General features: G+C 51.4%; 1 protein-coding gene across 2 annotated transcripts in view; it reads left to right on the forward strand.

Annotated features, from left to right (window-relative positions):
• The first annotated feature begins 11,653 nt into the window (after positions 1-11,653).
• Positions 11,654-14,799, forward strand: part of SLC22A4 (solute carrier family 22 member 4) — a 40,821-nt gene continuing 37,675 nt past the window's right edge. For both annotated transcript variants that reach the window (XM_021701840.1, XM_044916746.1), the window contains exon 1: positions 11,654-12,310. In XM_021701840.1, the coding sequence (XP_021557515.1) occupies positions 11,918-12,310 (393 nt within the window). In that variant the 5' untranslated portion in view covers positions 11,654-11,917. The remainder of the gene's footprint in view (positions 12,311-14,799) is intronic.

Raw genomic sequence — 14,799 nt, forward strand, 5'->3', positions numbered from 1 at the left:
AGGCGGAAAAATAAATACCCGAGCCACGGGGACGGGCCCCCACCGCTCGGCCAGGCTCAAACTCGCAGACTCGGCTCCCCACTCCCACCCGCCGCTGTAGATCCACCAGCTACCTGTGCTAGCCTTAATCCCGGGATGCGCAGCGAGTGACTGCGTAACAAGGTTTCTGTGACCCAGGGTCCCAGTTCTGAGACAGGGCGGCCGACTCTCAGGAGGAGACACAGGTCCAGGATCCCCAATTCTGAGTGCCCCAGCCCACCTGGCCCGGACCCAGCGCTTATTACTGATCCCAAACCTGCCCCTCTCTCAGGTCCTTACCTCAGAGGCCTTCAAACCAGAGATTTGGCTATCATCTGCACCCTCACCCCAGCCATCACATCCTACCCACCACTGTGTCTGGGGTTCTGCCTCCCAACCATTTCTGGGGTCTATTTCAGGGCAGCTGGAGCATTCTCCCACTCCCTTGTTTCATGGATCCCTTCAATGCCCCCAGAGCCCTCAGGATGGAGTCCCTGATCTATCAATTGTAGGCCTAGCATTTCAAGCCTCTCTGACTCATGCTGCTGACTGCTTGGTCTCACTTCCTCTGCTACACCATACCATCCTGTCTTTACATACCTCTCAGATGTTCTCTCAAACTCAAAATGCCTTTATTCTTTCTTATCCATCCAGCAAACTCCTACTCACTCTTCAAGGCCCAACTCCACTGCCCCCATCGTCCCCTCCCTTAGAACAAAGCTTTGACCCACACATCCCCAGGCAGAGTAATTCCCATCCACGTGCCCTCTACCCCACCCCTTCCACTCCTACCCCATGCTTCTGGGCACAACCTATTATCTCCTTTGTCAGAGCCTGGCCCAGACCTATGTCTGTCCTACCCAGACCCTAGGCCACTAGGGGCAGCACCACGCACCTCTTCCCCTACACACACACACACACACACACACACACGCACACGCACACGCACACGCACACACTAGGCCTCCCTGTCTCCTATCGTCTTCCTCCTCACCTTGCTGTACTGGTTTTTGCTGGCATACTTCCTAAGCCCGCTGGGGAGGTAAGGCCCGGAGGGCAACTATATCCCTCATATATCATCAGCCTACCTCTGGCATCCTCAACCCCAACTCATTCATTCAACTAATTATTTGCTAAGAATCTACTATGTTCCGGGAACATAGGGAATTGAAAAGGGAATTGAGAAAGATCTCACTTAAGGTGACATTTAAGCAAAGACCTGAGCTGATAAGGGAGCATCTGTGTGGGTATCTAGGGAAATTGCATTGCAGGCAGTGGGAGCAGGAACTACAAAGGTGCTGTGTAGGGCACGGGGAGGAGGCGTGTGCTTGCCATGTTCTAAGAACAGTGAAGAAATGGCTGGAGTAGTGTAAGTGAAATGCTTAGGAGCAATAGATAAGGCCAGAGAGATGTGGGGGCAGTCAAGCTGACTCTGTTGGCCCTGTAAGCCACAGGAAGGACTTTGGCTCTTACTCTGAGGTGAGAAGCCAGAGGAGTGGCCTGACCTGGACTTTTATGTTTTAACCAGGATCATTCCGGCTGCTCTATGAAGACAAGACTGTAAGGGGCAAAGGTGGAAGCAGGGAGACCAGTTAGTAGGCATGACTGCATTCATCCCTAACTAGCCCATTTCCCTCTGCCTCCATAGCTCCAGCCCCGATCCAGGCCCCCACATTCTCTTGCCTGGGTGCTGTAACAGCCTCCTGCTTGACCTTTCTATCTTCTGTCTGGCCCCTCAATCCTTTCTCCACACAACGACCAAGGGAGCTTTTTAAAATGCCATTCTGATTATGTCACTCCTGTCTATTAAAGCTTCCATAGCTCTCCATTGGTCTTAGGGCAAAGCCTAAACTCCCAATCCCAGCCCACAAGCAGCCCCTGCTGATCCCTGCTGACAGCCCTGCCTCACGCCTTGACTGCAGTCGTGCTGACCTGTAAGTTTAATTCATCAAGCTCTCCTCCAGACTCCTGCAGCCTTCCTGGACCCTCCAAGGAGCTTGAAATGAAAATGGAGTTCTTCCTTTTAGTTCTCTGTGTCACAAGCTTTGTCTGCCCCACCTTTGTCCTTGAGATTCAAAGAAAAGGGTGAGGGCAGGAGGTCACTTCATGCCAGCCCTCCCTTCCAGGCCAAGGACCGAGCCACTCCAGAGGGCACAATAGTCTGGCACTAAGCTCATAGCCAATGAACAACTGAGTTGGGGGATGTTATTATCTGTACTGTGATGCCCAGATGACTAGGCTGTGAGCCCAGGGTCCCTCTGCCCACCTGGGGAGCGCCTTGCCACCTCCTTGGCCTCTGGCTCTCCCTGCCTAGCTTACCTGCATTCCAGCTCCATCTTGGACTGCTCGCTCTTACCCAGGCTAACAGCTTCTTGCCATCGGGCCCCAGCCAGCCCCTGACTTGTCTTCACAACTCCAGATAATTTCCTCATTTATCATTTTCCCACATAACATTCAGTATTTTTCCATACAGTATTCCTCAGCACCCCTGACTGGAAGTAGAAGTCTAAAAAGGATTGAGGGTAATAAAGGGGTCTCTCTAACAAGCAAGGGCTGTCCTCCCATGCCGCCTCTACCACAAGTGGGAAACTCTATTTGAGTCCCCACAGAAATCAAATTTCTTCTTTGCTCCTATCTAACAAATGATTTACAACCACTTGTGGTTGAAGGCAGAGGCCAGAAATCCCAGGAGAGCCTGCCAGAAGCCTCACCTGTTCCTGTGGGGTCTGGGGCCAGCTTTAGCCACGCAAGCTCAGAAACCTGACTGACCAGCCCTGTGAGGGGGGGTCTGTCTCCCCAGTCGGAGCTGGTAGCCAAGCCCAGAGGCTGAGCACTGCTCCCCACACACATCTTCACCAAGAAAGGCAGCAGTAGAACAACACTCAGCTGCTGTCCAGGGCATTTTTGGCCTAAGGGCACGTTTTCATGGGCAGCTAGAGCACAGCCACAGACTTAGAGAAAGAAATGTGTGCTGGATAATAACTCTCAAAAGAGCTGATGTGTCCCAGGCCTTCATCCCCGAGTCCTTGGTAAACTGATACTACTCTTTAATCCTCACTCACATCAACCCAAAAGGAAATTATTATCCACATTTCATGGATGAGCTCAGAAATGTTGAGAAGCTTGCCAGTGTCACATACTGGCTAGCTCATCTTGATGACAAGGGCACCTAGGGCAACCACAAGTACGCATCTTCCCTGGAGAACATTGCCTGCCCTACTGATGATCTGGTGACTCCGACTAGGTCACTTCTGAAGGGTGTTAATCTGTCTCTGCTTGGCAAGGTCTCCAGAAGAGGCCAGAGTGCAGGCGTCGGACTCATCCTCTCCTCACACAGGGCTGAGCTTTCAACCCTCCATGGGGCATGGGATGGTAGAAGCTGGGCTGAACCAAGGTGACCCCTGAAGCTTTTGGTCTGCGTGTAGACGAGGCTGGTGTCCACAACATCTCCTCATAAATTGTGGCATGCATGAACCCACCCCCAGGCCTGTTTCTGGGGTCAGGTCACGATTCCTGCTAAACAGCTGTTGGCTGCTCACCAGCTTCTCAATGGTTCCTGGCGCTACTGAGATAGAGCTGGGAATGGCCCCCTCCAGCTTCCAGGGCCCTTGCTCTGACCACTGGAGCCTCCCTCATCACCCACAGAGAGGTTCCTGGGTGGGAGCAGTCTCTTGCCCCTCAGCCCCTGAGGCCGTGCTTTCTCATCCCATGTTCCTGCCCCTCTCCTGCCTGTCCCTGAGGCACCCGCTACCTCAAGACTCCAGCCCAACTTTTCCCGTCCTCTCCAGAAGCTCATTCTCTAGAATGGCTTGGGTTGTTTGGGCCATGTAATAGCTAGACCCCTTCCAAATTGCCCCTGCCATCCTTTTGTAGTCCCACCTCATCCACTGCATTTGGTCTGGGAGGACAGAGAACAAAGGACACCCTAGCCCAGGCAAGGTGGAGTTCTTTCTCTAGGCTCGATCTGAAAGCGACTGTCCTGCTTGGACTCCACTTAGGTTTGTTTACTTCCCAGCACCCAGAGCCGCCTCCATGGCAGATTTCTGATCTTTCCCATCAATTCTCTGAGTCTGCTTGTGGCCAGGCACCCTGACTGGCTCCACTCCCTGCCGCCATGAACACTTCCAAATCTGTATCTCCAGCCCAGACCTCCGACTGATTGTGCATGTCTACCTGGGTGTCCCAAAGACACCTCAAACTCAAAGCATCCCAAACCCAGCTCACCATCTTCTCTCAAACCTACTTTTACTCCTATGCTTCCATGTTAGACAAAGACAACACCCAAATCAGACATCTTCCCTGCCTCCTCTCCCTCCCTTATGCCCACATCCAGTGGGTCATCAATACCTGTCCTGCCACCTCCTTAAGAGTTCCAGAATCCATCTCTTGCTTGGCCACCACCACCATCGCCCTCTCTGACACCTACAACAGTCTCCCTCGTGTCCCCACTTCCGCCCTAGCTCCCTTCCCTGCATTCTCAATTTGGCCACCAGAGGGAACTTTCTAAAACACAAGTCTCAATAGGTTTTGCTCGGACTCTCCTTGGCCTCAAAATTAAATCTAACACCAAGTAACAAGAATGTTTAAGGTCAAGCACGGGATAGCCTCTGCCAACATTTCCAGCCTCGTCCCTCTGCCTTCCTCCACTCCTGGTTTAGTGCTGACATGGGCAAGTGAGCTGGATCGGATTGTTCGGGGGCCCAGAGGTGGCCCACGGAGCCACATTTGTTGCCTGCAGACCCTCTTGGCCGGAATGAGCAGAAGAGGGAGTTCACCTTATTAGCGAGGTTGCCAGGGGCCCACCCCCCTCATGCTCCTGAGAAGCACCCAGTGGAAGGCCACACAGGCTGCGTCCTCCCCGGTCATATACGACTAGGATGACTGAATATGGCACCTCCTCCTCGCTGCTTCAGACCCTCCAGGCCTCCCGCTTACTGCAGCCGCTGTGTCCGACCTGGCCCAATCTCAGGGCGCGGCTCACTTCCCACTTGCTGCTCCTGGACGTCTCTGACACTGAGGCCTGGAACGCATACAGAAACCGGCTCAACACTCACACATGTGCCATCTGAAAGTGTGGGGGAGTTAACACCCAAAGCGGCACCCCTGAGCCAATGAGGGATAGAAACCTATGGATAAATAGGCCTGCCTACTTGCAAACCCAAGACGGACACTTCTGAGACACCATCCTCCAGTCTCCCACAACCGTGAACAACCCTATGCTGTGCCCTTGGAGTAGCTTTTCTTCTCTGTTTCACTCTCTGCAGTCCCTTACTCCTGTTCCCTTAGGTCCATTCCCAGGTGGAAGGCAGACTTAGAAGGGAGGGATTCTACAGTTGGAACACTCTCCTTTCAAACAGGGTTAAGGAGCCCATTACTGTTAGTAAGTAGGCTGGTAATGATGCCTGGCACCGGGTGGCGAAACTCCCATCCATGCAAGATGAGAAAGAGACACAAGTAGAAAGTGGAACATGGGCTTGCGTGTTTTTGAACCAGGGGTGATATAAACCCCCCGCCTCAGTGGACATTTACTGATGCCTAGAGATATTTTTTTAAAAGATTTTATTTATTTATTTATTTGAGAGAGAGAGACAGAGACAGATCGAGAGAGAGCACAAGCAGAGAGAGGGGCAGAGGGAGAAGGAGAAGCAGACTCCCTGATGAGCAGGGAACCCAATGAGGGGCTCCATCCAAGGAGATCATGACCTGAGCCAAAGGCAGACGTTTAGCCAACTGAGCCACCCAGGTGCCCCCAAATAGCTGCTTTTCAAAAGACAAATAGCTCTCTGCTATAGAAAACATGACCTTGCTCTGGAACTCTAGAGATCTGTACTGAAATTCTTTTATTACAGCTTATCAGAGACTACCCAGCATTCTTATCACCACGAAGACCTCTAGCACCATTGATTTTGCTGGGTCATATGGACCAAGGGGCAGGGAACCTTGTACTATAGTTGGACACACTGTAGAGCTCTCTCTGGCTCTGGGCTTCACTCACAACTGGGAGCCTTCCAAGGCACCCAATAAATGGGTCAGAGTAGTATTCTCACGAAGCACTGTGTCTTTATTACTGGTAGAGGGTACAGGGTGTAGCAACTTGACTTTACCTTACAGGGGATCACCAGGCATACTCCGTACTACCAGTTCTCTAATAACTACCAATTTGCTTCAAAATAATATAGGATGGATGAAGCAAGTGAGGATATAGATGAAATAAGATCGGCCATGATGGTGGGTCTAAGGGTACATTTTCTAGTTTGTCCATTTTTATATACATTTAACTCATTCCAGAACAAAAAGGTAAAGGAAAATGTCACCAGTGTGGAAGGCCCCGAATCTTCGTACTTTTTATTCCCCATATTCTGGCATGTGTGTGTCTTACTAGGACATCTAGAGTACTTGTCTATTCTTGCTCATTAAGTCATATTAGCATTATGTCATCAATACAGTGGCTATCATGATGTTTTAGGGAATGTCAAGGTAGCCAAAGTCACTAAGTACTATATTGTGACAGAGAATAGGAGAATTGACATAGCCCAGGGGCAAGAAAGTGAATATGGGGGCGCCTGGGTGGCTCAGTCAGTTAAGCATCTGCCTTCGGCTCAGGTCATGATCCCAGGGTCCTGGGATCGAGCCCCGCATTGAGGGGGAGTCTGCTTCTTCCTCTGCCTCTGCTACTCCCCCTGCTTGTGCTCTCTCCCTCTCTCTCTCAAATAAATAAATAAAATCTTAAAAAAAAGAAAGTGAATATGTACTGCTATTCATCCCACAGAAAAGCAAATAGCTTTTGATTCTCTTTACTGAAGGATTTTGAAGAGAAAATCCACAATACTGCTGCTAATTTTGTAATTCCTCCCAGGATGTGGTATTACTTCTGATTTAATAAATTGGTCAAAAATGTGGGCATGTTAGAGGCTTCTATTTGTCCCTACCTACCATAATGGCTCTTATTTAATAGGGCAGAGAGTAAATATTAGGGTCTGGCCAACTGCTAAGCCTAGCTATCGCAGCTGTGCACTTAGAGACCAGGAATACACTTAGGGACCACTACAGTATGGATCTTTACATCCATTAGACCTGTTTGAATAAGAACTCCATTTACCACCTGGCTTTCATGAGCCTCCAATCTAACTGGGGGACCATGATGGTGTTTCCCAACCCCTGGGATCAAGGCTAGCTCATACTCTGAATCCAACAGCCCTTGAAAGGTCTAGGACTTTCCCTTTTCCCAGGCCAGAGTTGCTCTGGTAAAAGATCATTGCTATGGACTGAACTGTGTCTCCCCTAAATTCATACTGAAAGCCCTAACCCTCAACCATATTTGAAGATGGGGCCTTGGGGACTAATTATGTTTAGATGAGATCATGAGAGTGGGGCCCTTATGATGGGATTAGTGCCTTTAGAAAAATACACACCAGGGAGCTCGTAAGAAGGTGGCCATCTACAAGCCAGGAAGAAGACTCTCATGAGAAACTGAATCTGCCAGCACCTTGATCTTGGACTTTCCAGCCTCCAGAACCATGGGCAATAAATTTCTGTTGTTTAAGTCTACCAGTCTGTGGTATTTTGTTATGGCAGCTTGAGCAGACTAAGATAGCCACAGATCCCTTGCGGGAAGAGATTAGAGAAATAATTATCATATATACTTTTGGCAGTATAGGCGGTTTTTTCCTTAAAGAGACTTGGCTTCCTTTTCAATCAATAGGCTCTGAGCCTGTGAACTGGCCTAGATCTGTGAAATTAATGAGAAAATATTATTTCCCATTGTGGCAGCGTCCATCAGCCTTCTGCTTACTAGCTCTTACTTTGGAGGTGAGGTTGTTATACAAGTCAAGTAACACCTGGTCATCTGCCCATTTACTTAACTCCTAGGAACACCATAGTCGATTAGCCATCACCACATGGCTGCAACCAGCATAAGCATGCTGGTTGCTACTTCAGTCTTGTCATGACCTCCAGCCTGCCTCTGTTGATTGTGTCACCATCCAGCCTCTGCTATTCTAGAATCTTATCCTCACTGACACTAGGAATCCTCACCTGTGCATTTTGTATTGCCATAGAGAAGGGAGTGTCCTCAGGACTTGCCTTGGGAATGCAATCTGGTGATAGGTTCTCTGGTCTTGCATGATAAATACAATCTAACACTCTCACCCTCCCTGAGCCTTCTGACTCCTTTCGTACTCTGTCAAGAAAGTTCTGGCATCTCCAGCTTATATCAATAGGCCATAACTGTGTCCAAGTTTCAAAGAGCCATCTCAGAAGCAAATGGGTATGTTTTTCTGTATCCTTGCTTCGATGTTAAACCCAGCATTACGACAGAGTGCTCCAAGGTTAATAAAGTCCCACATGTTACCCCTGTTCCCACCAAAACATAGGGCCTGTTTTGTTTTTTTGGTTTTTTCCCCCTAATGAGTATGCCATTTCCTTGTGGATCAGGGTCTGTATTTCCCCACCTAGGCTGTGCTGAGACCTCCCCCTAGTTGTTGGTCTGGAGGCAGTGGTGGGGGGTGGGCAGAGGAGGATCTTGAGGAAGATAAGCATCATCTTAGGAGCCCCTTGCCTCTAGAGGAGTCTTGAGGAGGGATTCCTATCAAAGAGAGGTTGCTCTCATTCAGGAAGGAGAAGAGAGCTGCTGCTGCTGCACTGGAAGGTTTAGGGAATCCAGGAATTCAAAATTCTCACATTAATTTACCAAACGTTTCTGTTCCATCTTTCAGGATTCTATGCATTTCCTTTTAGGGCTATGACTTTGTCATAGAACACCTATCAGAGCCGTGCATGCAGCGGTGCCTGGGTGGCTCAGCTGGTTAAGCAACCAACTCTTGATTTCTGCTCAGGTCGTGATCTCAGGGTCATGAGATCCAGCGAACCCCACACCGGGCTCCTCACCTGGTGTGGAGCCTGCTTAAGATTCTCCCTCTCCCTTTCCCTCTGCCCCTCCCGCCCTCCTGGCTCATGAGCAGGTACACACTGACATGCTCTCAAGCTCTCTCTCTTAAAAAAAAAAGCTGTGCATGCAGCCTTTTTATGAAGCTGTCCTACTCTTTCAATTAAATCAGTTAAATCCTGGGTTTGATTTCCAGCACCATCTTCCCTGAGGCTACAGGAAATGAGGGTCTCTTTAAGAGCTGCCATGGAGGTTTCCTGGCTTATATAGTGTGCCTTGAGTTTATAGATGGCTGACCCAGGCCTATCATTTTCTTTGTTTTTTTTTTAAGCTTTTATTTATCTATTTATTTATTTATTTATTTATTTATTTATTTATTTATTTGAGAGAGAGAGAGAGAAAATGCATGTGAGAGAGAGAGAGGGAGAGCAGGGAAAGGGGCAGAGAGAGAAGGAGAGAAAGAATCCTGAGGTCGTGATCCCACGACCCCGAGATTATGACCTGAGCTGAAGCCAAGAGTGGGTCACTTAACCAACTGAGCCACCCGGGCACCCTGGGCCTATCATTTTCTTTTTTCAAGGCTCTAAAGCATTAGCAAAAGCCTTTCAACTCCATGATCCTTATAATCACTATACATTCTATGTGCCATAATTGGGGTTTCTCGACTTTGGCACTATTTTGGGCCAGATAATTGTTGTTTGTTTTGAGGGACTGTCCTATGCATTTTAGGATGTTTAGCAGCATCTCTTGCCTCTACCTACTGGATGCCAGTAACACTTTTCCTTAGTTGTGATAAAAAAAAAAAAAAGAAAAAAGTATCTCTAGGGGCACCTGGGTAGCTCAGTCGGTTAAACGTCTGCCTTCAGCTCAGGTCATGATTTCAGGGTCCTGAAAATCCATAGGTCCATATAAAAATCCATGATCAACAATATCAGAATTTTAAGTAAAGATAGGATTGATATTATTAAGTTTTTCCTTTGGCTTTAGGATCCAATATATTTCAGCATAGCATAATCACTGACCCAGGTGCCAATAACCTGCTCAGTTACACAGTCTTTGCTGCCCTTACCTTCTCCCCTGTTCATTCTTCCTAGCCTCTCACTCCTTTTCCTGGGATCACTACTCAAAATTAGCTATCTCCACATAAGTTTTTCTCTCAGGCTTTGCTTTTCTATTGGTGGAAAAGGGAAAGATGAAAGTCAAGCTAAGTAAGACAATGACTACATAAAATATTGTTTAAAGGATACTTTTTTGGTAAGATTTATTTTTTTATTGGGGGGGTTGGGGGGTGGGGAAGAGGCAGAGGGAGAGAGAATTCCAAAGCAAACTCCCCACTGAATGTGAAGCCCACGGGGGTGGGGGTGTCCTAGTGCGATCCCACCACCCTGAGATCATGACCTGAGCTGAAATCAAGAGTTGTCTACCCAACCAACTGTGGCACCCAGGCGCCCCAAGGATACTTTTGAAAGTAAAGAGATGTGCTATTAATAATTTCACAGGACTAACAGGCATAAATCAGACCTGTCCTGGCACAGAAGGACATATGGTCTTATCACAGAAAAGGGAAGAGGTTCCAAGGGAGTGAGAAGCCAGCTTAAGAGGAGGGGTCAGACTGCAAACTACGAAAGAAAACCGAGGCAGAAATGTCCCTCAGCCTCTTAGCAGGGGCCTGGAGAAGCAGACACGCTTGTACACAATCTCCCGTCAATCTCCTGTACACAAACACCTGTCAATCTCATCTGATTGCCTCATGAACTCCAGCACTCAGACCGCAGTCTCCAGCTAGCTCACGCAACAGCAGAGGGCCCTACGACTGGGCACTGAGCAGTCTGTGGTCCCTGCTCTGGTTTCCCCGCCAGATCTGGCCGAACTAGACCTTCTCTTCCTCCCTCCCCCAGTTCCCAGAGTGGGGGTGGTGCCTTTTGCAACCCAGAGGCCTTCCAGTCCAAGAAGGCTCTGGCGGTCAGTCCCAGTAAAGAACCCTGGGGCATGAGGAGAATGAAGGGATCCAAATCAGACCCTGGTAGTGGTGACAGGAGCGCCTCCATGACTGTGCTCTCACAAAGGGCCAAGCTCCGTGTGGAAGTCTTCTGTAGAGGCCCCAGCGGGATCCTGGGACGACCGGGTAGCCCCTGCCCCCCACCTCCCTTCGTCAGAGCCTATCACCGACGCAGCGTGACCTTGTTCATCCCTTCCCGACTCTGGGCCCGGTTCCCCCTCTTCTAAAGGTGAGGCTTCGGGCTGCCCCGAAGACGCTTTCCCGAGCGGCGCCGGCTGGTGACTGAGTCCAGCCCTCCTGGGACGGGTGGGGAGTGAGCGCCCTGGCGCCCGGTGCCAGCCACTTGCGCCCGCGTGCGTGCCAGCGCAGACGTCGCACTCCCGTCACCCCTGCGCCCGCAGAGGCTTCCCCAGAGCACCGACTCCACGGACTCGCACGCCGGCGCTCCGCCCGAGGCCGCCTGAACTCAGACTCGGGATTGGGAGGGCCGGGGAGAGACCCCTGTCCTGGGCGAGGCCTGGGGCGGCGCTCTCCCCTGTGGGACCCAACACCGCGGCTTCCGGCTGGGAGCCCAGCATTTGGAGTCGCGGGCGACGCGAAGTGCGCGGGAGCGGCGCTTTTTCTCCCGCGGGCGGGCGACACCCGGAGCCGGGGAAGGCTCTGCCGCGGGGTCGCAGGGGCAGGGGGGCGGAGCACGAAGCGGAGCCGGCCGGGAGCCCCATCCCGGCCGCGCGGCCGCCCTCCCCTCCCCTCCCTTCCCCGCCCCAGCCGGGATAGGGGTGCGGTCCCGAGTGCCTACTGTGGCTTCCCCCTTTGCGACCCGCTCCCGGGAGCGTTCCAACGCCCACAGGCTGCTTTCCGGGAACGCTTACCCGGCCGTGCGCCCCAGTTTCCCGCAAGTTGCCTGGCCGCCGAGAACGTTCTGACGCCTTCGGGGAACGCCCTCGACCACGCGACTCTGGCCGGGTACCGCTCTCAGTCCCCGGTGTTGCAGCCGCGGAGCAGCGGTGAGTAGCATGCGGGACTACGACGAGGTGACCACGTTCCTGGGCGAGTGGGGGCCCTTCCAGCGCCTTATCTTCTTCCTGCTCAGCGCCAGCATCATCCCCAACGGCTTCAATGGAATGTCAGTCGTGTTCCTGGCCGCCACCCCGGAGCACCGCTGCCGGGTGCCGGACACGGCGAACCTGAGCGGCGCGTGGCGCAACCACAGTATCCCGCTGCGGCTGCAGGGCGGCCGCGAGGTGCCTCACAGCTGCCGGCGCTACCGGCTCGCGGCGATCGCCAACTTCTCGGCGCTCGGGCTGGAGCCGGGACGCGATGTGGACCTGGAGCAGCTGGAGCAGGAGGGCTGCGTGGACGGCTGGGAGTTCAGCCGGGACATCTACCTGTCCACCATCGTGACCGAGGTGGGTGTGGGAATGACCCTCCATCTGCTTCAGACCCCTCGAGACGCCCTGGCGGTCCCTGGGTGAGCGTTCCGCGCCCCGCGTCAAACCCGAGTGGCCAGCAACTTGGGTTGTGCGTCTAACACGTGTGGGCCACCCAAGAGAGCAGGACTTCTGTGAGGCTTATTCGTGATGGGTTCTGCCTAGTATCGAGGGCATGGAGCAGGGACTGTTGTTAACAACTGTCTTTTCCTTTACGAGTTTCACAACACATGAAATTGTTTCCCAAGAGGCCCGTCCCAGGCTGCTCAGAGGAACAGTCTGAGTCAAGTTCCTGCTACCTGCCGGAGAAGGCGTGTGGGGATCTCTGCTGAGCCCAAGTGCAGACACAGGGAAGAGCCTTGCTGCCCCGTGGGCCATGGGCAGGTCTGACCTGTTCCCTGGCCACAGACTTCTGAAGCAGCAGGGGGTCTACTGCTCTGCCATCCACCTTTTCGTGAGGCTTGAGGTCCTGTCTTGAGGCTCCAATTTCTCTGAAAAGGAGCAGAAGGCCTCCTGATGCTGACTGGGTGCAGGGGACCATAGAAGCCATAGCCCTGGCCCCAATGTACTGATGAAGAGACCAACTCACACAGACCCCTTTGAGCATAGGATTCAGTGGTGGACAGGGGTTCCAGCTTATGCCATTAGCTCCTCAGGATCCTAAGTGGTTCAGTGGCAGATTTTCTAAGTTTCAGGAGTCAGGCTACACACATACTTCGTCCCCTATACTTCTTGCTTTGCATCTGGTAAGGGCCATGAGATGTTAGGTCCATCTGAGGAGGGTATACCCAGACTAGTTTTCTGCTGTAGGTCAGGCAGGTAGGATCTCCCAGCTTCTGGCCCATCCCCCACTCTATCTTCCTCCCAAGAAAAACCTGAGTGTAACCCCTGCTAGTCCTTAATTCTCTTCCCTCAGCATAATGTGGCAATCATCAAAACCACGAGTGGCCTTGTGTTGGACACTAGGCTGTAGACATCTGAGGTTTGGGGCCTGCTCTCAAAGCTCAGATGCCCATGGGGCACACTGCCATGTTACAGAGAGGGCTAACATCAGCCCTGGTTACTAGTAGAGTTCTGGAGCCTGAATTCAAATTCTGGCTGGCTTGCTGTGTGACCTGGGACAATACATTACCCTCTCTGTAGGGATAACAGGGTGAGGAAATACTCCAAGAAGAAGTGATAAAATTTGACCTGAGTCTGGAAATATGAGTAGGCCTTGTCCAAGCAAAGAATATGGCAGATTCTGTGGATGGAAATCCCATAGATCCAGGTAGCTGGTGTTCAGGGAATGGCAGGTGTGGCTAGAAATGCCTACAAAGATCATTTCACAGTGGGCATTGTAGGAATGTTGAGAAATTGACTTCATTCTGAGGACAGTGAGGAAATAAGGAAATAATAAAGGTTATAAGCAAGGGGTAACATGGCCATATTTGGCAGAGGCTTACTCTAGCTGCTGTGAAAAGCAAGACCAGTGAGGAATCCACAGGAGTTTCCTTGGCAAGAGCCTGGTGGCCAGCTAGGGGTGGTGACTACGTAGTCTATAGGACCCGTGAAGAGTGGTCTCAGCCTGTGGACCACCTCTGGATCCCCCCAGCATTGGCACCACACCTTCCTTGGGCACTGAGTTGACTGTGATTCTCTGGCATTGATCCCTTAGCTGGGGCTCCTGGTGTGTTCCCATCCCTTGCCCATAGCCTGTTCCTGGGGCACCTAATAGTGGGGATCAGCTCCCTCCAACTCAGTTCCTGGAAGTATCATCAGAGCTTGAACTGGAGCTGGCCCCAGTAGGCACAGTACCCCCCGACAACTGGTTTGACCTGTCTCTTTTCCCTTCCTTGCTGGTGTCATTCACCTCAGGGTGAAGAGTGGGTAGCTGTTGGCCTCCAAGGCCATAGCTCCCCCTATTGTGCCCTGCTCATAGCATCCTGTGGGCACCTCTGGGGACTCACATCATCACGTGCTCACACTCATGCAAAAGGGTTTGCTTTTTTCAGCAGCCTTTCCTTTCCTTGCTTCTTTTTTGGGTTGTGGAGTAAAGTAAGACAAATGGGTGCTGGTGTTGGGAGGAAGGAGGAGAGAAGCACAAGGGTGAGTAGGGGGAGGTGGCTCTCCCCAGAGAGATGGTGGCCCAAGGAGAAGTTCTGGAGTCAGCCTGGAGGGCGAGTTCTGACCCCACCCCCAGCCACTTGGCTCACTTCAGCAGGTTACATCACTGCTCAAAGCCTCAGTTTCCTTAACTGTAGGAGGGGATACAAGTGTATGAAAACAGGCTCAACATTACTAATCATTAAGAAAATGTAAATCAAAACCACAATGAGATCTCACCTCATATCCATTAGGATGACTGCTATAAGAAAAATACAGAAAATAACAAGTGTTGGCAAGGAGGTGGAGAAATGGGAATCCCTCTGTGCACTGTTGGTAGGAATGTAAAAAGGTGTAGCCACTGTGAAAAACAGTATGGCAGT

This window comes from Neomonachus schauinslandi, chromosome 7 (assembly GCF_002201575.2).
Source record: "Neomonachus schauinslandi chromosome 7, ASM220157v2, whole genome shotgun sequence".
Lineage (NCBI taxonomy): Eukaryota > Metazoa > Chordata > Mammalia > Carnivora > Phocidae > Neomonachus > Neomonachus schauinslandi.